The 25,282-nt window shown below is 36.1% G+C and overlaps 1 protein-coding gene across 4 annotated transcripts in view; it reads right to left on the reverse strand.

Moving 5' to 3' along the window:
• Nucleotides 1-1,855: 1,855 nt before the first annotated feature.
• The window catches only part of LOC127952806 (myocardin-related transcription factor A), a 40,446-nt gene continuing 17,019 nt past the window's right edge, over nucleotides 1,856-25,282 (reverse strand). Inside the window, exons 3-18 of one of the 4 annotated variants that reach the window (XM_052551581.1) lie at nucleotides 23,463-23,528; nucleotides 15,924-15,979; nucleotides 15,763-15,838; nucleotides 14,996-15,157; nucleotides 13,462-13,622; nucleotides 12,230-12,358; nucleotides 11,871-12,121; nucleotides 11,004-11,172; nucleotides 10,515-10,898; nucleotides 8,364-8,921; nucleotides 7,257-7,433; nucleotides 7,047-7,163; nucleotides 6,421-6,570; nucleotides 4,922-5,002; nucleotides 4,606-4,663; nucleotides 1,856-4,518 (exon numbers count right to left, since the gene is read on the reverse strand). In XM_052551581.1, the coding sequence (XP_052407541.1) occupies nucleotides 3,986-4,518; nucleotides 4,606-4,663; nucleotides 4,922-5,002; nucleotides 6,421-6,570; nucleotides 7,047-7,163; nucleotides 7,257-7,433; nucleotides 8,364-8,921; nucleotides 10,515-10,898; nucleotides 11,004-11,172; nucleotides 11,871-12,121; nucleotides 12,230-12,358; nucleotides 13,462-13,622; nucleotides 14,996-15,157; nucleotides 15,763-15,838; nucleotides 15,924-15,979; nucleotides 23,463-23,528 (3,128 nt within the window). In that variant the 3' untranslated portion in view covers nucleotides 1,856-3,985. Of the gene's footprint in view, nucleotides 4,519-4,605; nucleotides 4,664-4,921; nucleotides 5,003-6,420; nucleotides 6,571-7,046; nucleotides 7,164-7,256; nucleotides 7,437-8,363; nucleotides 8,922-10,514; nucleotides 10,899-11,003; nucleotides 11,173-11,870; nucleotides 12,122-12,229; nucleotides 12,359-13,461; nucleotides 13,623-14,995; nucleotides 15,158-15,762; nucleotides 15,839-15,923; nucleotides 15,980-23,462; nucleotides 23,529-23,977; nucleotides 24,102-25,282 lie in introns of those variants that run through there. The other 3 variants (XM_052551580.1, XM_052551583.1, XM_052551582.1) reach the window with 3 other exon arrangements.

A 25,282-nucleotide genomic window follows, 5' to 3' on the forward strand; every position in this document is an offset into this window, starting at 1 on the left:
TCAAGACAATCTTCTGAACTCCAAACTCAATGTCAGAATGGGAAAGAAAGGTGATTTAAGCGTGGCATGGTTGTTGGTGCCAGACGGGCCGGTCTGAGTATTTTACAATCTGTTCAGTTAATGGGATTTTAACGCACAACCATTTCTAGGGTTTACAAAGAATGGTGTGAAAAGAGAAAAACATCCAGTATGTGGCAGTCCTGTGGGAGAAAATGCCTTGTTGATGCTAGAGGTCAGAGGAGAATGGGCTGACTGATTCAAGCTTGTAGTGGATCTGACCCAAATCAGACAAATTAAAGAGTCGATCAGGACAGTGGTTGAAAAACGAGCCAAATTCCTCAGAAAGGCAACAGGAAGTCATAAACCATTCTGTGCCACAAGTCCCAAGCAAGATAACCAACCTACCAACGCTTTCACAGAACAGCTTTCAACATTAACACCACTAGAACAATTATTGACAATTTCAATGAGTAGAAGAGATTGTCAAATCTGGGGCAAGTAATTGAGAACCAAATAGAGAACCAAATTCCCCTTCGGGCCGTTTTCCATGCATTCACACTGGCAACAGAAACTCAGACCGCGACATCATTATTTGTGGCATTTACTAATGTCAACAACCGGCAAAGTCCCTTTCAAGGAAAGTCTGTTCACTTGGCTCCCATACTGTATTTGCAATGCCTCTGGGCAGCTCACAAAAAAGACCAAAGTCCTATTGGAGTGATAGGAAATAGGATAGGAAATGGGGGATTTCTGAAATATCAAAAACTAGTTGCAAATAAATTGCATATTTCATATAAATCAATAAAATCTGAAATGAACGTCCCCATGAATGTTGTATCTTATGCTCAAATAGCATTAAAAACAGCTTATTTTTCAGGCTAGACCAGCCAATGTGCATGCACAATTATATTGTGCTTATAACTGTGCATGTGCATTAGCTGGTCTAGCCTCAGGTTTCTATGGGAGCCGGAGCTTCTAACGGCTGCTGCAGTAATGCAATGATTTACCGATCAGTTATTGGCTCTTTTTTTTAGAAGGGGAGACTATTTTGCCAATATGAGTGAATGGTCTTTGTATTTGAATGTAGTACGCCATGATTGGAGCTGTTTTTGTTGCGTCATGTGTTTCTTGATAACGGAGATGGGATGTAAACGCACAATTTACGCAATTGAAAATGAAAATCGCGCTAAATATCCTATCACAACTTGCAGTGGTGAGAAAAGAACAAAATGCTGAAGACAACAGGTAAATGCCGTTATCGCTGTTTTCTATGTTCATGGAGTAAGTAATTTTACACAGCTTTTTTTAAATGCCAGGTAGTCAGTGTTTCGTGTGCTTTTGGTCAGTCAGCATACACTTATGTCACTGTTACAACTGTTTGAGACCCTATAAGAGCTAATTAAGTTCCCCCAAACTGAGTTAGAATTAAATAGGCTATGTTCCTACAGTAGTTTCTGTGGTGCAAACACACCAAAAGGTGGTTATTATTAACTATTAAAATGATCCTTTAGTGCGAAAACCCCTCAAATCAATCTTATTGGAATGGTTCACCCATATGATGTTTCCAACCTGATGACTTTCTTTCTTCCAAGTGACCTTAAAAGGAAAAGTTAAGGCTATACAAATATTACTGAAAGTCAGGCTGTCAAGCTCCAAAATATATGCCATATATTTGAAATCTTCAGAAACTATAAAATATCTTTGTGCTGAAATGTAATCATTTGCTTGCTCATTTTTGGATGAACTCTCCCTTTAATGAAGCCCACTATAAATACATTAGTTTAGGGTTATGTACTAGTCAAACATTCTAACCCACACTTTATTTTATTTTTTTTAAACAAAACTGGCATCTCCCTTCTGGAAAGCACACAGACCATTTATTTTTTTATTTGTAGCATTTCATTTATTTTCCAAAAATAAAAATTAAAGTCTTAAAGACATTAACCCCTGAGAGGCCCTGAAGCCCCACAAATGAATCCATTCAGCCAACGAAACATTGAGGAGTTTGCTTCTCCAGAGTACAGCAGGTGGAATGGAGATCATGTGGATATGAAGTTCAATTTGGGCCACAAGAAGCACCAGCCAAATTCAAACAGATGGAGAGTGTGAATACTGCGGACAGTAATGCTGTTCCCCCAAATTACCACACACACACACACACACACACACACACACAAAACACAATTCATTCCTGAGCTCATGTACAATATGCAGAAGTACCGAAAACTGCACAGTAAAGCAATGCATAAAGAAAATAACTGAAATAATATACAAATGTGTTTGAGGGTCTTTGAAATTTGAATGTTCCTTATTGATTAAATGTGACTGTGTCTTGTGTACATCATCTAATCTTTTACACACTAAAACTATACATTCACATCATCTTAGACACATACATGATCTCTTATAGGTGCATATTCCTTTATCAAAACTTAGCTTACAGCTCACAGACAGAAGTATTGATAAAATACAGTGCAGTCCATACAGTACGCTGTGTACTGTGATTGGCATATACAACATCAGTTCATATACAAATGCAAAATTGTATATAAAATGCAAAATGCATAAAAGTATATACAATGCAAAATGCAGATTTATAAACATTTTTGAAAGGTACAGGGCATGTTTGATTTTTAAGAACATTAAATTAAAACACTGTAATAAAGTAATTTCTCAGAACTCTCCATGTATATATCATGCACTAGTCAAAATATTTACTGGGTCTAACAAATATGAAGCAGTAATACCTCTTTTAAGCTTGCCAAAATGTGATAAAAATGTCTCGTACTGAGGTCAAGATTGGCAATGTAAACCTAGCAAGGACGAGTAGTAACACACTGCTATTAGTTCGGATTCATTCACTTAACTATCAAGCACTCTGGGAATTGTTTAATATTGTCCTATTAACATAGCAATTAAAACTTCCTCAAGGAGCTCTCATCAGGTTGCAATGCTAGGAAATGCAACAAAATAAGGTGTGAATGGCTTGTCTTTCCATAATGGGAAAAAAGTAGCATAGTCCAGTTATTGTATTATATTTCAATTAAATATTGAATAGCTTACAGGCTATCTATATAGCCATAAAATAATATTTTGGCACAATGTTGAACATTAGTAGCTGTGGATACATGTACCTGTTGAGAGTCTCTTGTTTAACAAAGATCTAACTGAATTTAAACAGTGTTAAGTACTAATGATCAATAATAATAACAATAACAAATTATTATCTATATTAACATCGATACACTTATGGTAACATATGAATATCAATGCTAAGAAAAGAGTTACGAAATCTGTTGGCTTACGCTATGAACTTTTTAGCAACATTGGCTCAATAATATAAATGGTAAAATCCAGGTGTATGTTTCAAAGCTGTTGAGTTATGTATAAGTCTACCAGATATCTTTGGTAAAGCAGGTAAAATCTGAAAAACTATTCCTGGGGCATAATCAAATGTCAAGGTGAATGAAACTCAAAAAGCTGCACTTAGTGAATTAATTTGCTCAAACGGATGCAAAATCAGGGTATATTGATTGAAAGTATGGATATGTCCATAAGCACACAAACATCACAGATACATTTGAAGGACTCCATCATCTGGAACGGATCTCGTTTAAAAGGTCATTAATAAAAGAGCAGTTCATGTATTTGAAATGATAAAAACACAGAAATATCTTGTTCTAATATCCAAATGTGAAGATCGAAGTGTTTCAGATGAACAATGACTCCCAGATAAAAACGATATGTAAACGGCTCTTTGACATATGTGTGCTGTCAGGGCTGTGAGCATTTATGCAAGCTAAGGGGAAGGATAAAGTCAGTCGATATGTAACATAATCCAATTTAAGTTAGTATTTTGAAAATCCATACTTGAGTCCAAACGGGAAAAGTCACTAGTGGAAACAAATATAAACTGTACTATGTGAAGGAAGCTAATCCACAATAGGCCCTTCCCAAAATACTGCAGTCTGCGATATCCCATGAGCTATAAGCTGGACCAATTCATATCAGAAGTGTCCAAAAAGTCTGTGGAAAATAAGCTAGAGGAGCTGTGTCCATTCATATGTACCATCCCAGGCCCCTCCCCTCCAGTCCCGCCCATTCCGAGCTCCAGCCAATCCATAGAATCGGGGGCGGAGTCTATCAAATCTAAAGGCGAGTGAGTGGAAAAGCTCATGTCACATGTATCCATTGGGGAACGTGGGTGGTCCAGGATACTCGGTGTGCTGAGCATTTGGTTGTGGAGGTCAACAATTAGCGTCGTCGGTCCTCCTGGCTCCACTCCCAGCAAAGGTTTGCCAGTAGTGCTTTCCAGGAAGTCTTCAAGACGCCCACTTCCTGGGTTACAGCTGCTGTGCGTCTTAACTGAAGGAGGCTGAGGTTCTAAAATTAAAGTTTTGAGGGGCATATCAGGAGGACGGGAAAGACTGAGAGAGGAGGAGCTTGAGGAAAGAGGCGTGTTCGGCCGAAGCCTTTCGAGAACAGGATCAGGTGCAGCTTTGAAATTCTCTGAGATTTCTGTAGGATGCAGGAAACAAAGAGTGTGAGTAGCTATACACTTCTCTCATCTAATACAAATAAAAATCATCAAAAAATAGAAATCACCTCCACGCTGAATTAGGATGTCAAACAGGTCGTCTACCTGCTGATGGCAGCCATTCTCCTGCAAGAACATCAACATCATTAGACAATGGGATCGCGTTCAATAATCAGATCTGGGATCTGCTCCCCGAAATCCATGAAATGACTCAATTGAAATGGGAAAACAAATCCAAAATCAGTCCCAAGTGGTGACAAATCATGGATTTCAACTCTACTTAATGGTCAGAAGCATTAATATGAAAAGAAAACCAGTTAATCTTGCAGGGCAACAATAGAAGTTCAACAGAAGACGGAAGAGAGATGGAGGACGAGACGGTACCTGATGACAAAGAGCTATGGGTGAACACAAGGTGGAAGGAGAGAGCAAAGCATGCTGGTCCAAACTCACAGACATCTCCTCCTGACAGACAGATATGGGTGCATATTAAAGGTTTCGTTCTGTCATTATTTTCATGGAACACTACCAGATGATTTCTAATGAATTTACATGAGTTTACATACAAATCAAAACGTAACATATGCACCATAAAATTATCCCATATTATTAATACACTATATTCACAGTCTCCTGAATAGAAGAAGTCGTTTGAGCTGTTTTAGTGGTGATTATTTGATGTTTTTGATGTCTTTGGAGATGGACAGACATGGTCACCATTGAACCATATGAAAAAAAACTGCATGAAAGTACTTTTTTTGTGCTCCACATGGAAACTGACAGCATAAAATGACAGAACGTGATGGGAAGAAACAGGTGTAAAAAAAAAAAAAGAGATAAAAAGATATGTAATGTGGTTAATAAAAAAGAGGAGAGGTTTTAGAGTCAGATTAAGCAGGACTGGTAAAGATCATGCTACCATGCCAAACTATCAAAACGGTTAACATGCATGTCTCAATAAAAGTCTTAAGAGTTAGCACAAGCTGCGCTCTATTTATATCACAGACCTATAAATCCGTACTCCACTAACAGAAATCTGTGCCATATAGCAGTCTAGACACCCCTCTTATTAGAATTCCTGCCTCGTATGACATAGAAAAGATTCTTGCAGGCCCCAAGACAGTCTTTACATAGAGTACAGACACAGACACAAGCTCTGCTCCAAAACCCTTTTTTGTAACTCTTTTCAGCTTTACACAGTCCACAGTTCTTAATCTTAGGTGTTTCGGAGATCTCTTTGGCTCGAGGCATGCTTCACATCAGGCAGTGTTTCCTGCGGAGAGCAAACTCCACATTTGTAAGTGTTTTTGAATGGACTCCAGGTTATTCATGACTCTGGTTAGCCTCTTGGGAAGACGTTAGACAAGGGAATCCATTTTTTTTCTAGTCTGCACTGTGAATGTTTACAAGGTTTGCGCGTAAATCACACTACCGTTTAAAAGTTTGGGGTTGGTAAGATTTTTTTTAATTAAGTCTCTTATGCTCACCAAGGCTACATTTATTTGATCATAAATACAGTAAAGACAGTAAAATGACCATATAAAAGAACAATTTAAAATCTAATGTATTCCAGTGATGCAAAGCTGAATTTCGAGTCACTCCAGTTTTCAGTGACACATGGTCCTTCAGAAATCATTGTAGTATTTTAATCTGAAACAGTCCATATTACTATCAATATTTAAAACACTTGTGCCGCTTATTTATTTCTGGTCCCCAAACCTTTGTAGCATTTTGTTAATTATGTGATTAAGCCGAACAGCTGGTTTAATGCAAAAATTCAGTTTCACATTGAAACGTCTTTACAACAATGTACATTGCAAGGCACAATAATGTAAATGATGTTTGGAACAGAATTTTAGCGTGTACTCAAACCAAACACTTACGGTGTTGTTGTTGGGAGATGAGGGGACGGCTTCGGTGTTGTTCATGGAATCCATTGGAGAGAGGAATGGATGGATATTGGCTGGTGATGAGATGGATGTGCAGCTTGATGCTTTGTAATTGGTCGTCACGTTTAGGTCTGGCTTTAGTGCCTGTCAAAGTAAAAACATGCATCTCAATTAGTCCCAATGTTAATGGGCTAACAGCTCATGCCTGCAGCCCTCATTTGAACACCAGTGACAGTGATTAGTCATTAACATTTTAATAAGTGCGTTTAAAAGTCTCATAAACGTGTTCAATGTCTTGTCAGAAATAAGTGATGTTGCTTTATACATATCATTAACTTATATGGAGGAATGAAGGCAGTTTTCTGCAAAAGTCCTTCACTATTATCTATCACAGAGTCTCAATTAACATTAACAGCTTGAAGAATGAATGTGGCGATTGAACCAGAAGTAATACCAGCTGAGACATCTTTTTCTCCTTTCATTATTTGATCAGACTGACAGAATTTAAGACATTTTTACGTAAAATAATACGGTCATGTATGTATTCCACATTCAAATTGTAATCTGTTTCACACACAAAAAAAGTGTAAAACACAGTAATAAAGTGTTTTTGTACTAACCTTTTTGATTGGCTGTTTCAAAATGACAGTTTGTATGGGCTGTTCTGATTGGTTGTTTTTGTTTAGGAATTCAGTCACGGATTGGTTGGTAAACATGGTGGGCGTAGACTGCAGTCTCTGAAAACGACATAAACATCAATGATTACCTGATAATTGTATAGATTTTGACATCTCTGAGCACCGGGGCACAAGTTTAATCTGGTTGCTCACTTTGCCCTGGGAGCGGCGGCCTCTGGCAGGTGCCTCTGTGTTTTGATTCGACAGAGTTAGCAGGAACTGGTTGCCATTGCTGTCGGTCACTATGTTGGGGGTGGAGTTTGAGTTCAGTACATCCACTGGGAATGAAGAAACAGGACTTGACTGCTGGTTGGTAAGTGCTTGAGGCAACTGCTGGAAAAATGGAAAAGAAGAAAGGTTAGCGATTTTCCATTACAATAAAAGTTTAACGTCTGACTACTGCTGTGCCACAAACATAACCTCAGGAGGCTGCGATGTAGTGCTAGGGTGTCAAGGGAGATGTTCTGATCTGATCATTTTTCTCCTAAAAGTACTCTGAAAATACAGTGACAACCAGGGTTGCCAGGTCTCCAGAACAAAACCAGCCCAAACTGACTAAATCACACCCCAAACTAGGCGACTCGCATTCCTGGGGAAAATGGCATAAAAATTGCAACAAATTCACTCAAAAATCATGTTCCGGGTAGTCAAAACCTCCTAAAATAAAATAAAAAACCTGCGGCATCAGTATAAGAGTGGTCCAATTTCACCAGAAAAAGTAAACTCATTGGTGTTTTTAATTTTCTAAAATATTTACATTTAATTGTTTTTTTAATTTTGTTATGCATTTGTTATTTGTTGGTTTTTTCTTTTTTTTTTTTGATTTATTTTTGCATTTTAGTCTTTATTATGACAGGCCAGTGCAGAGAAGACAGTAAGCGAAGTGGGACAGAGAGGGTGGCGGGATCGGGAAAGTTTCTTGAGTAGGAATTTGAACTGCCCACAAGGCTACTGGCACCAACTTTTATGATTTTTTTTTATTTTATTTCCAGTAATTTAAATGTGTAAAAATGTAGTTGCCAAGGCACAATTTTTGAACAAGTTTTTCATCTAATATTTTTTATTTAATGAAAAGAAATATTGTTAGCAGTAGTTTATAGTGGTTTATACTTTGAGAAACTGGGTCCTTCGTGAAGGGATCATGACTCAAAGCAGGAACCGGTCAGGATTTAGTTTTGGAACAGTTTTTTTTAATTACTCTAATTATATGTCAGTGATAATGGTTCATATGATTAATCTCAAAAAGGAAATTGTACTGACTTGTTTTTGTTGGTTGTGCTGCTGTTTTTGGGTTTTCCTCTTCCTCTGATGTACTTGCTGCTGCAGGTTGCGCTGATTCTGTTGCATTATGAGCTGCTGCTGCTGCTGCTGCTGCTGGTCCTGCTCCAGCTCTACTGCAGCCGCCGTCCTTTGCTGCTGCATCGCTCCTGTCTGCGGAAACACCTGCGGCTCTGTCTCCATCTCACTGTCTTCGATCACCTCTATGACCTCCTCTTTAATGGCCGCTCTGATCAGCTCCATAGTGACACCAGGAAGTTCCTCATTCCCTCGGACTGCAGTGCCGACACGTTTGCCCTTCAGCTGCGAGCGCAGAGATTCGACCAGCTGCTGTTTCTGCAGCAGCATGCGTGTGAGCTCCTGAATGCGCTGGTCCTTCTCCTGCAGCATCTGGTCCTTGTCTACAGGGGGTGCTGCAGACTGGGACACCAGACAGCAGGAGGAAGGAGACGTCCGGCTGCCGGGCTCCTCTTTAATGCAGACCGTGGAAGGGAGAGGAGGAGAAGGTTGCAAGGAGAGCTGGGTGAGAGGAGAGGTCACCTGAAAGGGACAGGAATGGCAAATATGTGATTTATATGAATGCATGTCTGAAGGGAACTTATGGTCTTTAGAAAAGTTTAGATGGTATTTTTTCTTTTCATCTTGCTTCTGTATAATGCATATTAAAGTTCATAACTGCAGCGCTGCTTTGTTTACAGCATAACCAAGGAAACGGTTTAAGTGCCGCCTGCTGGCAGAGAGTAAATCTGCGTCTCATTCAGCTCACAAAACTGAAGTCAGACTATACTGGTTTTGCTTAAAATGTTGAAATTAGACACTCTTATTTAGATTAAAAACTGTTCTTGTTGCATGTATGCAGCATCTTTGTTTGGATTCTGATTAAAATCCAGTGGTTGCCTCTAATTTTAAATGGAAAGAGCACAGACAAAGCCTTATTTTATTTATATGAGGGGATTTATTTTATTTGTGCTACTTATTTATTTGATATGGGGCTCGTTTTCTCCAGAAATGTGCAATATTTTGTCCAAACAAAAATAAAAGGACACATTTATTTTATAATTTGTCTTAAATCTTATATATATATATATATATATATATATATATATATATATATATATATATATATATATATATATATATATATATATATATATATATATATATATGTTATACGTGAATTGAATCTGAAAAATTACTGCAAAGCTGGCATGATTTTTTAAAATTCAATTATAGATACATTTTTAAGCAATTAACCAAATACAAATAACAATCAATTTTAAATTCATATCATACACAGATGTAAAGAACTACTGAATAATATAATTTTATTTTTATGTTTTCCTTTAAACCTTATTAATAAATTAAATTATGAATTATTAGATCTTCATTTAAAATTAAGTGGAATTTTACTTTTATTTTGCTGAAGTTTAGCCTATTTATCAATTTGAAGTAAACTCCTTTTATTTTTATTGATAAAGTACCTATTATATTACTATCAATATTTAGACTAACAGATTTTCTTTAAAAACAAAAGATAGCTGAAGTCAAGATTAAATATTAATTTTAAACTACATGTATTTAAATTCTAATATAAATTAATAAATATTGTTATCAATTTTATAACCACCATATTTCAACTAATGAATTATAATGTAACTATTATTTTGATATAAATGATTTCATTAATAACGATTTAAATATTTTTTCAATTTCATTATAATTATGCAACATGCTGACTTTTTGTGTTTTAAAGTATTTAATAAATGATTAGACCAACAGATTTTTAAACAAAACTACAGCAGGATTTGAATGCCATTTTACTGTTGCCTAAAGTCTAAACTAATTGTTTAATCATCAATTATCAGACCAAGAGATCTTATAAAAAATGAAGTAGGCAACTTTTTACTGTGCTGAAGTGTAGCCTCAAGCTCACATTGAGTGGTTTGTGGTGAGTGAACACTCAGAGGTGACATGTAGCTCTGACACATGCACCAGCCTCTAGCTGTTGTGGTGCAACACTTCCACAGCACACACAGGCTAAGCTTATCTGTAAATGCCACTTTTTACACACTTGCACACTTTACCCAGTTTTATTCATTAGACTAGCAGAACAAAAGCATAGGAGACATTTACCATTTCCCCAAAAGCATCCCCATTACAGCTGGTTTCATCTGGGCTCATTCCAATCGATGAGAGCTCTGAGTGGGCGGGGGAAACCGGAGGGGAGGAGCTTGTGCTTCCAAACTGCATTATCTGAGGCGCTGTCATCTGAGCTCCACCCCTTTCTGCAGAAGCAATGAATGAGAAGGAAGCAACCCCCACACTCCTGTCTGCTGACTGGATGGAGGACGAGACTCCTCCCACTACGGGGGCTGCTGGTGTGTTGGTTTTAGGTGTTGCTGGTATGTAGGTGCCACCATTCTGCTCGTGAAAATTCTTCAGCCGCTCAATAAGGTCATTTTTGGTGCCTGAGACGGTTAAGCCCCGCACTTTTAACTCCTGCTTCAGCTCTGCCACCTGCAGGAAGTGAAGAGAAAGACAGGATGTGACAGGAGTTCATTAGACTCCCAGTCAGTGATCAGTGCTGATATTAAGAGATATTATCATAGCAGGGGATTCAACCTTCAGCTCATCCAGGTTGGAAGGCAGGGGTCCTGATTTAACTCCACCTCCGATTGCAGGGGTCTGCTGATTCTGACCAATCAGATTAGTGGACGTTGATTGGGGGGGCGTGTCATTTTTGGATGGCGACGGGCAATTAGCTGAGGCAGGCTGCTGATCAGCAGGAGGCCTAAATAAAGTGTATACACATTTTATTATAATGTTAATTGCATTTAACTGGATATTACATGACAGACACAGGTAAACATTCAACAACATGATATTATAAATTATAAATATATATTTATATTATGAATATATTTTACTCCTATTCAGTAAGGATGCATTCAACTGATCAAAAGTGACAGTAAAGTCATTTATAAAAGATTACTATTTTACTGTTCTTATGAACTTTATTCATCAAAATAAATATGAATTGGTTTCTACAAAAATGTGAAGCAGCACAGCTCTTTTCAACATTGGTAATAACCTGAAATGTTTCTTGAGCAGCAAATCAGCATATTAGACTGATTTCTGAAGGATCATGTGACACTGAAGACTGATGCTGCTCAAAATGTACATTTTCAAATGTATTAACAGAAAACAGTTATTTAAAACTGTAATAATATTTCACATAAGTTTAAAAAAAAAGTTTTTGATCAAATGCAGCAAAACCGATTTCATTCATTATTTGTTCAAAAGAAACACCTAATTTTTTAATAAAAATAGAAAAAAATAGTTAAAAGTGTAACATAGTTGTATAATTCAATATATACATATAATTTGTCAGATAAGTTTTTTGTAATGCATTCTATATGCTATTGTATTGTTTACACACACACACACACACACACGTAAACAATACATCAGATCTCTGGCTTATCTTACTTGGGTGGAGCGGGCAGGATGGTGTGGTAGTTGTAGTTCTGCTGCTGTTGGTTGATGATCTGCAGCTGGAGGAAGAGCTGCTGCTGATACAGGAGTTTGGTGTAGGAGGAGTCCAGCAGAGGTGGAGGCTCACGCTCGGGCTTCTGGTCTGGAGGAACATACTGGTGATACTTCAGCTTCCTCACCTTTGGTTTGTTTTCTCTCACCTTCTTAGAGCGCTGAATAGGGCGCTCACTACCCCCTTTACCACCCTAAAAGAGACATTTCATTAGTATGAAAGAGGATTTATCTTGTGGCATTATGCCACTTGTGCAAAAACTGTATTTCCAGCTGTCCTGGGTGAAATAAGGGACTGTCACCTTTTGTAGTGCAGGAGCTTGCTTGTGGCCTGTTGTTCCATTGGTTAGTTTCTGCTGAGGGGCGGGGCCAGCTGTGTTCGGAAGCGGTGGTGGAGGAGGAGGAGGAGGAGGAGGAGGAGGGGGCGGGACCTAAGAAAATCCAGACAAGCACGTGAACTTGAGGATCTCCATCGTGTTTGTGTGACTGCATTCAGAAAGCACAGGCGCGTGTGTGTGTGTGTGTGTGAGAGAATGTGACTACAGGACCAAAACATTCATGTGTGCGAATGAGTGTGTGTGGATGTGGAACGAGCCGAATGAGCACTGCAAATAATTCAGCGCTCTTGAGAGCTGACTGAGCACAACGAGCTACACCAAAACTTCAAAGTGTGTGTGTGTGTGTGTGATATTCTGATGATGATAGATTATTAGTTTACTCAAACTGCCAAGATTTGTGCAGGTTTAATTAAAAGTTGAGACACTCAATTTACATTCTGCACATTAAAAGTATATATGTTACTGGTGATGGGAAAGTACATTTGACATGACACTGATACTGTTTTGAAGTATTTTATTATTATATTTATTATTACTACTATTAATACTATTTTCAATTAGCTTTTATTTGTATGTTTATTGGTTTTTAATGTTAAGTTTTAGTACTTTTGACCTTTGATACTTCTATTTAACTTTAATTTAATTCAATTTATTTCAGTTTTTAGTCATTTAATACTTAAACTTAAATGAAAATCAGAATTGATTGGCAATTAGAAATGCATTAGAGATGCACTGGCAACTAATAAAAAAAAAAGTTGGTTGAAAATAAAATATAAATATCAGATTACAAATATTTTACTATATACACAATCTCATTTTAATAAGCTTTATTTTCAAATAAAATCAATTTCTAATAGTTTTAAATGAAAATTAGAAGTGTTGCATTGGCAACTATCTGAAATAAATAAATAAATAAATCTGAAAATATTAATATATAAAAAACTTTTTTATCACATATATTACACTTAGTTAAAATAAGCTTTATTTCAAATAATAAAACCCTCTAGTGGTTTTCGTATTAGTTAAACATGTTAACATTAAATTGTAGCTAAATTCAATACATTTTAAGACTAATCTCTAACAAGCAAGTTAATCTGAATTGGACTTTTTGCATTTAAGTAAAAAATTTTGACTTTGAGATCTAAACATGATCATTCTTAAAAATGTTTGCAAGTATGCAAACTGACATACGGCACCTGTTTTGGTGTTGTTTCACTGGCCGGTATCTCAGGTGGTAAAGGTAAGTGTCCTTGACCGAGGGGAGAGTCCTGATGAAGGGTCTGCTCGGGGGAGAACGCGTCACTGCTTTCCTCGTCAAACGAAGAGCTCTCCACATCTACTTTTGGAAACTCCGTCTCTGAGAAACAGAAAGTGAAAAAAGGATGCTTAACAAAATATTTTCACATTTTATTGAAGAAAGTACAAGTGACGTTTACCTACGAAAACCTTATTACCACAATCTCAGAATGTTGACAGTTATTATGAGTGGTTTTTACCATGTTACTATGTGATTGCTTACAGACTAAAGTTCTGTTCATTTTACATTTATTTTTATTATTGCATTTTATTGTCAGCATTGTATGTGCTTTCTTTTCTGCCAGGCATTTGATTAGTCAAGTAACAACAGCCCAGCTCTCCTTAACAAACTGCATGGATTAAAATATAATTGATCCCCACAGCTCAAACATACTGTATGGGACTTCTAATACTTCCTTACATATATAATTTATTTATTTAATTAATTAATTTATTATGTATGTATGTATGTATGTATGTATGTATGTATATATATATATATATATATATATATATATATATATATATATATATATATATATATAAATATAAATATATATATATATATATATATATACACACACACACACACACACACACATATATATACACATATATACAAAATAACAATATATATACAAAAAACAAATAAATAATATGAATTAATAAAAAATGAGGTAGAAACCGTAATAGTCAGTAATCTTAAATAAGAAAAAAAAATCAAGATGAATAAAACACCATGAAAGAAACATCTGATCTTTAGTTCACTGCTTCCACATTGCACTTACGCTGCACTAATATTGTCCCAGAGTGAATGATAAAACCTTTAAACTCCAGTGCATGATATTCATATTTAATTTGAGCGTGTCCTGAGAGCGTGGCATCATGCTGATAATCATCAATGCTCTAATTAGGATGATTATGGTTCTGTGCAAACGTCTCTTAGCCTTCCTCCCCTGTGCTGCATTGTGTGACGCTGCACAAACTTCACGGTTAATCGACTCATTCCACCACAGAGTGGCGTATTCTGTATGAACACGAACCTAAATTCCCCTCTAATTCATTTAACCTGGTGTTCGACGCGCAGAAATCATTACCATAACGCTGCATTAAATGATCACCCTCTGCACCGCTGCAGGATCGTGGCGGGATATAAATATGAAGATGAATGCGCACACACACCGCTAATGAGTACTGGAGAGCTTGTGTATGGATGTAGATTGAGGTTGAGAAAGGGAATGATCCAGAGGAAATGTGAGTGAGAGGAATATAAATGCGAATGTTAGTGAATATTAGTCCATATTATAAACATTTCAATATAATTTGACATAAAATATATACATTGTGGTTAAAATTAAACTTAAACTGTACTGACACAAAAGGGAACTACTTCTCCTACTAAGAAAACTTGACTGTGGTGTGTATATGGAGTACCTATGATGGCTTGTTTGAGGCTGCTGTGCACTGGAAGGATGTTTTTGTGAATGAGCTCCATCGGTCCGGGTCGCTGGGAGAGTTTATCGTTCAGATCGTCGGCTAGTCGAGCTCGTTTCAGCAGAAGCTGCTTGGCCTGTAGAGACGGCTCTGCTGACGTCTCTGTACACAGGAAATACATATCATGTGCATGATCACATTGTTCATTACATGCACTTCAGCTGAAATGGTACGTACCACATTTGAAATAAATGCATTTAGAGCACAGGCTGCATCTGAAATCACATACTTCTCTTCTATATAGTGGGAGAAAAACTCTTTGTGAGTAGTATGTCTGAACTCAGTATTTATTATACAGTAGGTATAAAGCCGCTGATATTTATGGTGAGATTTTGAAACATGCATACGGTGGACATTTTACTGCTAGGATTTGTGAATGGCAGCGAAGTGACACAACTGACACTGGTAGGTCACGTGACAAAGACAACATCCGGATTACATTCATACTACTCGCATTAATACTATTTATCAGACGGCTCTGTGGAATACTTGATTCTGATCGGTCAGTCTCGACAGTCCGAGGAATGTTATCCCTCGATAGCAACCGGTAAAAGCGGATAACACGGGCTCATCCGGGTAACTGATATAACTTTTTAATAAGTTTTTGCTCATTCCACAGAAGTATCTACTCAGAGAGTATGTGATTTCGGACGCAGCCATAGTCTTTCTATGAGGTGTAGTCAGAGTTTGAACTGCAGGGGCGCTACCTTCAAGAATGTGCATCCTGACCAGCTCTGACTTCTCTGGACGACTGCGGATCTTTCTCTTCAGGTAGTCTTCGGTCTGAGATACAAGAGGAAAGTATGAGAAATAAAGATTTGTTTTGGCTTCACTGGAAAGAGCTGATTAGGATCTGTGAAGGACTTACCCGAGCTCGTTCTAAACTTCGTCTCTGCTCATGAAAGGATGCAGAACTTTTCAGTGCTGGAAGGCAAACAGAAAGGAAGAGATAAGACTATTAAATCCAAAGTTGATGTATAAATGTATAAAGTTTCTCTTAAAGGAGCTGTGAGAACAGAAAACATTTTTCGGGTAAATGAGAAAAATCATAAATAGCAAATTGGTTATCTGCGTCGTGCAGATCACAGGAAACATCTTTACTGCAGTGAGGTGCAAATACTTCTCAGCTTTTTTTGGATCAGGTAAAAATGTTATTTTTGTTTATATAAAAAAGAAAGATTAAGAGAGAAAAAAGCTTGTTAAAAGACCTTGAGACAGGAACAACACGTTACTCTGCACCTCTTTACCCCTGTCACACATACGCATTTGCACACGCGGAATCTAAAAATAATATCATAACAGGCACATCCGGGAGACAGTCTAATCCAGCAGGTTCACAGTCTTGAGAGTGTGTCTCTGCCCCATATTTAATACACCTTGAGTCACAGAGCTCACTGCTGATACAAATACTAGAGATTTATCAACATTTGTGAATGGTGCTCGTCCAGGCTAAAGTCTGGGTGGTCTGATGGACAGTCTGTAAAATGACCCCTTTCTAAATATAGATTTAAATAAATTACAGTGTGATATAATATATAATAAAGTTAAAAAATAAATACAAATATAGAGAAATAAAGACAAAAACATCATTGTGTATGTGTGTAAATATATAAGTTCAGTTTATGTATATTAACTTATATTATTTATTTATTTTTTATTAATTTCATATATTTATTACACACACATATATATATATATATATATATATATATATATATATATATATATATATATATATATATATATATATAAACACACACACACACACACATATACATACATATATATATATATATATATATATATATATATATATATATATATATATATATATATATATATATATATATATATATATATATATATATATATATATATATATATATATATTAATTACTAACATGTCAAATAACTTCAAGTTGTTGCAGACTGAAAACATTACACTTAAAAAAAAAAAAGAAAGAAAATGATAAATACACAAAAAAGCCTGGTAGATATGGATATAAATATAGCTTACATCTAGAATTAGAAAATTTTGAACAAAAGAGAGGGTTTTTGTTCCTATTTTTCTATTACATACGGCAAGTTCAGTTTTGTTTTCGACCGTTCCTTTTTTTTTATGTTTTACTAATTACATTTAAAATATTTAAAAATATATATATATCAAATCAATTCTGCTATGTACAGTGTAGGCTATGTGCTTTTTAAAAAATTACAAATTCTTCAAAAACTCTTCAAATTCAGAAAAGCAGACCAATATATAACTTAAGAGATAAATGCAATGATAGTACATGGAAAAAAAGCAAGAGGAAAAAGATGAGTGGTTGTTTATCAGGAGACTCTAGTCTGTGGGTCAGAGCAGTTCACACACTGCCCACAGCAACACACAAGCTCCTTTCACATCACTGCATCTACACACAATGCCCTTTAACCCTGACCAGCACAAACACAAAATGCAGTTATGCGCCTGAAGAGAGAACAAAAAGAGTGTGTGAGAGGGAGAAATGATGAGGTTAGTGTGAAAAACCATTTGATCTGTGTGATGTCTCATCTTCATTTTCAGCTCTAACACCCCATTAAACGCCACGTCACCCAACCGCCATCTTGATACTAGGGATTTATTATATCACTGGGGTCAAACATCTGACAGGAAATCTCAAACAGGCCAATTACTAAAGCTGATTACACACTAAATGAGGATCCTATATTCACAATGGCCCTACACTGGCAAAGACAGCTGATGTTTGTTGTTTATCTACAGATGAGAAATTAACAATGCTAAAAAAGTGAAAATTAGGGCACAGGCAGTTTGCGTTGTAAAACCTCACACAACTGCATTTGTAGACAGCCGTAGAGGCTTTCTAGAGTATCCAATGATTTGATGTTGTTTTAGCTTATGTAATCAGAACTTGTGCAGAAAGTCCCTGTAACCACATCCCCATCGAGATTCAGGCTCAAATCTTCAGGTTTCCTTTCTGAACTGCATGCTGGATATGTGATTCATCGTGCTGATAATGCAAACTTAAGGCTTTCTAAAACAGAACACGTTTCCTTTGACTAAATCGCTTACAAAACAGTGTTATCAGCATCCACGCATACTAACAATGCATGCACAAATTCATTAACATTTACTGAAATAAAACTAAATTGAAAAACAAACTACACTACAATACATCTGTTATGCAATAAAGGTTAGAAAAATAAAATAATGATATATATATATATATATAGAGAGAGAGAGAGAGAGAGAGAGAGAGAGAGAGAGAGAGAGTATGAAATTGAAAATTATGAATTACCATAATTTAAACGACAAATTGAAAATAATAATAATAATATTAATATTTGAAAAAATAGTTGTCAATATTTTACATACATAGATAATGTTTATACATATTTGGGGCAAAAACAATAGTTGTTCCTACATTTATAGTGCATACTACAAGACATTTTTAATTTTAACGTTAAAGCGTGACAAATAATGTGTTAACTTGCCCAGCCCTAATGTGTGTGTGTGTGTATATATATGTGTATATATATATATATATATATATATATATTAAAAACTACAATATCCCTGATAAACAAGTTTTTCAACATCAGAAAAACAGTCAAACTAAATGTACAATCTGGCCTGCTGGTTCTGATGCTTCAAAGGTCAAACTGTCCTTCTTCTGAAAGCTGTAATGACGGGTTTTAATGGGGGAAGCATTAATCTGAGAGTAGATGATGGCAGCTCAGTCAAGGGTGATCAGACAAGGCAGATAAGAGCGTAAGAGTGCATTCATGTTGACAGGAAATGCAAGCCAGCACAGGAAGTGAAAGGGAGAAGACGGTGAAAGTGGGGCTCAGGAATATTCTGAAAGTGCAGATACGCATTTGCACATTTGCTGGTTGCTCTTCCTTCCCATTGGGATCCAGATTTAGATCCAGACAGTTATTGGATGAGCGCTGTAAAGATCCCCTAGGTTGCCATCTGCTGTCATTGCTGTTTATTTCTATCCTGGACAGAGCCTTTCTAACCAAACGGCTTTCTATAATCTCTTTTCAGATTATCTAGTTTGCTTCATTTAATCAAAACGATTTGGAAAGCAAATGGCTAATAGCATGATTATAGCAGGTATAGATGATTATAGCAGGCATCTGAAAACTTACTAAATTATCTAATGAGAAACATGGCATATATTTAAACGTACTGTTTATCACCTGCTCAATGGCTCAAATGAGTGTGTGTGTGTGTGTGTGTGTGCGCGTAACCCACCCAAATGAAGGGCATGGCTAGTCATGCACTCACTATGAGTAAGAGTGCACTAAATATCTCCATCTTAGACTCATGTTTTAGCATGCAAATGTGGAATCTAAACATTTAGTCCCTGTAATACAAATTGGATTTAAAGCGACTGAAACATATAGATTTACATTTTAATTCTTAAGACTTAATGCCAAAGTGAGCATTTTATGCACCATTCTACAGTCATTCATATGTATGCATTTAACATTCAAATACAATTGCACAAATAATGACTGTTTTCAAACAAGTTTCCCAAACCTACGTTTGATGATTGGTTAACACATAATGCCATCTTTCACTTGTCCTAGAAATTAATTTCTCAGGACATATATTTAATTGATACTGGATATGCTGTGCCATTTTATTAATTGAATTAAAAAAAAATCAAAGTCAAATCAAAGAAAGAATTAAAATTAAAGAAATTGATGAAAACAAAAAAGGAGAAAGTTAAAGAAATCAAATGAAAATAAAAGAAATGCAAAATAAAAAGAAAGAAAGAAAGAAAGAATATTGAATAAATACAAATAAATAAAAGATTTAATAAAAAAAGACTGATGTAATCAGATTTTGAGCATAATTTTCCTGTAACCATACGCTCAAATCTTTCAGTTTGCAATGAATCAACACGAGAGATGGATACTATAAAATGCTAAAACTATCATTTATAAAAGATATCTTACAATTAAGGAGATCTCTAAGAAACAGCTTCTTAGTATTTTCTGTGGCATCACTGTTGCTGGTTGAACAGCGCTGACAGTCAGTCGGTGCGCCAGCTGAGCTGCTGATATCAGCAGACACTGGGTTCAATGGACGATGCTGGTAGATATCATGGGTCCAGTATGAAGCACTACATAAAACTACTTAGGGGATCCATCACCTTATTTGAACCCTCTGCTTCTGCTTTTCTGGCTTGCATTTCTTTTTCAGATGATTCTTAGAAGAGATCTTACGCAAGATTTTCTTAAAGGGCCAGTCACACAATCAATGTTTATTAGATCAAACATAAATTGATGTCAGATTTATTAGTACATGCTGTGTGCATGCTTTAAAAAGAATTGCATGTAAATTTATAACCATATTGTGATTTTTGTAGATGAAATTGGCACATAAAGCATTGGAAACAGATTAAACTTCACAACTGGAGACAAAACGAGGTGGTTACATGGTATCTGCATATTTGAGAGAATGAAATTAGAGAATTTAGGTCTCTAAATACTTAAAAAATGCAGATGAATGGTCTGTTTTAAACTATAGCTTCGAGCATCACATCAGTCTGATCAAATAGGATTACACAACTAGTATTTCTCCACCAGATATCATCACAAGGTTAAGTCTAATGTTTTGTGTAGGAGTAAAGCTGGAGATCGAAGGATGGCACACAACTGCCGCTTACTGGTTATATGTTTCTACCGTACATGATGACCGTTCGTAACTTGGAAACAAAAACAGGTCAGCTTCTGTTTGCCAATACTTGTTGCACATGGGTAATAACTGCTGTTAATCTCACTGATAAAATAAAATAAATGTGTACAGCTTCTTTGCAACAACTTCTCCAATTTTGTTCACTTAAAAACATGGAAACAATTCTACAACTTTTATCTTTGATCTTTTAGTTATTCATGTTGTTTCAGTTTGTAACATGGAAAGAAACAACTTAAATGAATCATGATCCTATAATATGAAAAACTTCACTGTAAAACTATTATCGGAGTACACCGGAATAACCCATAAGAGGTGCACGAAACAGCATTTAAAATGTTCTCAAAGGCTTGGAAATTAATCATGAACCTTTAAGTGTATAAAGTGTTGCGTTGTTTTAAACGTGCATCCTGTGTGAGACAACTTTAGTGTTAAAGTCGTAGTTATGTGTCAGCAATATGTTTAACATAAACGCCTATAGAGACACTAGAATGACGTGACTCAAACTCTCGCCTGATTAAACTCAACTATACCAATGTATAACAGATCCATCCTTTTGCACTGAGACAAAAGTGGCTTCAAATGAACCTAGACCCAAACAACATTAACAAAGATGGATGCCACATTTACTGAATTGAAATCAAACTTCCTGCTCATACACCATCTTAGCCATGACCAATAGAAACCTAAAACTTGAGGTGTATTTTGAGGTATTAAATATAATTTGCTAATTCTTGTATAAGACACTTGGTGAGGGAGAACAAGTATAAGATGAAAAGAGTGAGAGATCTGTTGAGTAATTTGGGATATGCTACTTTAAAGTTTCGACATCAAAAAGAGCTTGCTCAACTTACACTGGGATCCGTGTTTGGGTAAGACCTCTGGTTACTCGTTTTACTCCTCATTAAGCACTGAAATCATCACGCAATCTATCGATTACATTTTAACTAACTTAAATCAAACCATACATCTCCAGCCAACATGAGATGGAAACCTTTTTGATAAAATCAAGCGTGTAGACACAGACGCGGGAACGTATTTTGAGCCGGGCGGCTGAGAAATAAAACCAGGTGGGGTGGGGACTGGTCACGTGACGGGAGTGATGAGAGACACTTTGATCCAAAAGTGCACCTTTTGTTAATAAAAGTTTCATTTCTTTGTTTAATATAAGCAACGAGTTTGTCTTTATTGTTGCGGTTTTAATTCAAATAAAAAAATAAGTAAAACAACGAACCACAAACTAAGCATTTGTTTTAAAAGAGGGAAAATAACTTATTTATTTGGGTTACAATGCAAGATGGCTATATCTGCCTTATTCATTTTGTCAATAAAAGTTTAATGCTTAATATAGGCCTATACAAATTTGTCACTGTACTATTTTATGGCTGATGTGTTTTAATTAATAGGCTTTTAATGAACCACAAACTATGATGGCTTTAAAGAAAGAGGAAATCCAACTTCTGTTTATTTATTTGTGTTATAGTACGGGTAAAACATATTTTCCTTATTTATATGGTTAATAAAAGTTCAAAGTGAATTTGCCGTCATACTGTTTTAATGTAGGCTATAGTCTTTTTTTATTATTATTAAGAATAATAATCAAACCACAAACTAAGTTTTCATTAGAGGTAAGGGGGAAATCCAAAAACCTTTTATTTATTTGCTGCAACACGGGTATGTCATATTCGTTCGGTTAATAAAAGTTTTAGGTTTAATATAAAGCTACTTTGTCATTGTAGTGTTGCTGATGTTGTGTGTGTGTGTGTGTGTTTTTTCCATTAAGAGTAATACCGAATCAACCTTAAACATTAATTTTGTTCCAAGAAATGGAAAGATCTGACGTTAAAGATCAAAATAAGCGCTGCAGATGTGAGAGTGCGAGATTGGTTGCTGCTGAGGTAAACGGACACTTTCGATCTTTCTCTGCTGTATCTTTGCAACGGCTGTACAAATGGTTGTTAAATCTTGATGTGGGTATGGCACAGACATGTTAAAGGTAATAATATGATCAAAAAGTCATGGCAACAAACTAACTCAGTCAAGTCAGTAAGCTGAAACGACTTTCACAATCAATTTGATTCAACTTTATTCATGTTTTACTGTTGCTTACTGCCACTGTAGGCTTAGGCCACTTCTATGAATCTGAATGAATATACAAATTGATAATAAAATGAGTTTGATTAATTTTTGTTGTTACAAACGGTTCATTTATTTGTAACACCGTACCCCTGCCCCCACGCCAGGGGGTGCTGCACAACCCTCAGCACCCCTACTTCATGCGGTAATGTGTAGACACCATCAGAATATTAATGACCTGACATTTAAGATGTCAGAAATGTTGTAGTTCTGAGATGAATGGGCCAACCTTTCATGCTCAGAGAAAAACCACAACGCAAAAGGAAGTTCAACTCGAACTTATGTTTACTAAACCAAATCAGCATCTTACACAGGATGAGAGAGACTAGCTATACCTACTAGGTCTAACCACAAGGCATCTACATCTCACCCAGATTCACATAAAGATGAAAACCATCAACCAGGTGTAGGAACGAATCTTATTGAAGGAAGGAAAATGCCTTCAAAATCAGACCAAAGGACAGAACGGAGATCCTCAAATCTACACACAAACCGAACTGCCTAGTAGTAGCACCAGATTATTAACTAGTAAGAGACTAGTAAGAGAGTGTGAGTGCTCCTTACGTGGCATGATCCCCTGATTAACCAGCTCTTCTCGAGTCCGTCTCTGCTGAAGTCTGAGTTGAAGCACTAGAAGAAAACAAGAAATCAAGTCAAAGATGAAGAGATGTAGTCAACTATCAAAGATGAAAATTGGGCAAAATTACTCATTTATCTCTGACTGCACAACAGGTTAACCAATTTTCATGCTCGGGACATAATTTTGCAATACAATACACAGCTATACATTGATTGGTTGGTTCCAGAAGAGCAAAATCAACTATGCACATCAAATGTGCACAAATACAAAACTATACGTGTAGTGAACATTTCATAGAGTTCAAAGATAAGAGTGCTAGTATGATGCTAACAGATCGGTCTTGTGCGATGAAAACAGAAGCACTTCTGAAAGTTACTGTGAGGAAATTACTTCACTGTAGTTCGTTACTATTTTAATACATCAATATTTGCATGTTCGGGAGATAGCGCGCTATAAACATAATACAGCAAGAAAGAAGACACACAAGTTGATAAAATACCAGATAAGCAGCTCGATCTGTCTCCTTCATCCTCTTCTAGAGCAAGCTCTTCCTGACAGCCGGCAGAGAGCTTATCAGTCAGAGAGGAGAGAGTACAGACTACAACATACTTCCTCTTCCTGTTTCTGCATTCAATTTAAAACAGAAGTGTGCGAGATGTTTCCACGGCTTACCACAGGAAGAACGACTGCCAATTCTATTAAATGAGCGTTTGAATCTATATAGTGGTTAAACCAAGAAACACATATAAAAAAAAAAAAAAGATCTTGGCACATCTATAGTGTAAATCGCAGGCAAAGGTTAGACGTTTATACTACTGCAAGCAAACATCTTTACAGGTTATCTAGGGTTGGACTGAAACCAAAAAAGGTACAGTCACAACCAGGTACCATTAAAGCCACAAAGAGACAGCACACTGCTTACTGGCTTATACTGTATATAAATTAACCTACAATAATATCATTGTCATTATGCAAATATACATCAAGATCCCCAAAACAGAAAGTCAAGCAACTATCTCTTCCAGTAGAAGAAACACCAACAGTAGTGCAATGGAAAATGCTTGCTGTGTGTCAAAAACATTTCTGGTGGATACAAATGTAAAGCCTCAGAATCGTATATTGGTATCATCCCACTTCAAACATCTACGAGAATGCGAAACCCAGCCGTTTATGTAACAGACACGCAACTAAACACCACCACAGAGAAAAAAGGGCTCTGTTAGATTAATAACCTGATACAAGGCTAAATCGAGCCATCTCTCGCTGTGGGTTTGGTTCTCGCAGATGACATTTTGACACATTTGCTCCCCAGTGTCATCATTAAGCATGTGGCATAGAGTCAACATGAACGAATCAAGATGTTAGAGGAATCACAATAAGAGCTGTCAGAACATGCAGAAAAAACGCTCAATCATATTAACATTTTGAATTTAGTCAAGAAATGTTACAAAATATGTAATATATGCATGATACCCTGGACCACAAAACCAGTCATAACGGTCATTTTTTTTTTTTTTTTATTGAAATGTTTACATCATCTGAAAGCTGAATAAAGCAAGCTTGATGTATGGTTTGTTAGGACAATATTTGGCAGAAACACAGATATTTTAAAATCTGGAATCTGAAGGTAAAAAAAAAAAAATTAAAAAAAAAATTTGCCTTTAAAGTTCTTAGCATTGCATATCACCAAACTAAAAATACGAAAGAAAAAAAAGGTTTGATATATTTATGGTAGGATATTTTCTAAATATTTTCATGGAATAATCTTTACTTAATATTCTAATGATCTCTGGCATGAAAGAAA

The sequence above is a fragment of the Carassius gibelio genome, chromosome B3, assembly GCF_023724105.1.
Source record: "Carassius gibelio isolate Cgi1373 ecotype wild population from Czech Republic chromosome B3, carGib1.2-hapl.c, whole genome shotgun sequence".
Taxonomy (NCBI): Eukaryota; Metazoa; Chordata; class Actinopteri; order Cypriniformes; family Cyprinidae; genus Carassius; species Carassius gibelio.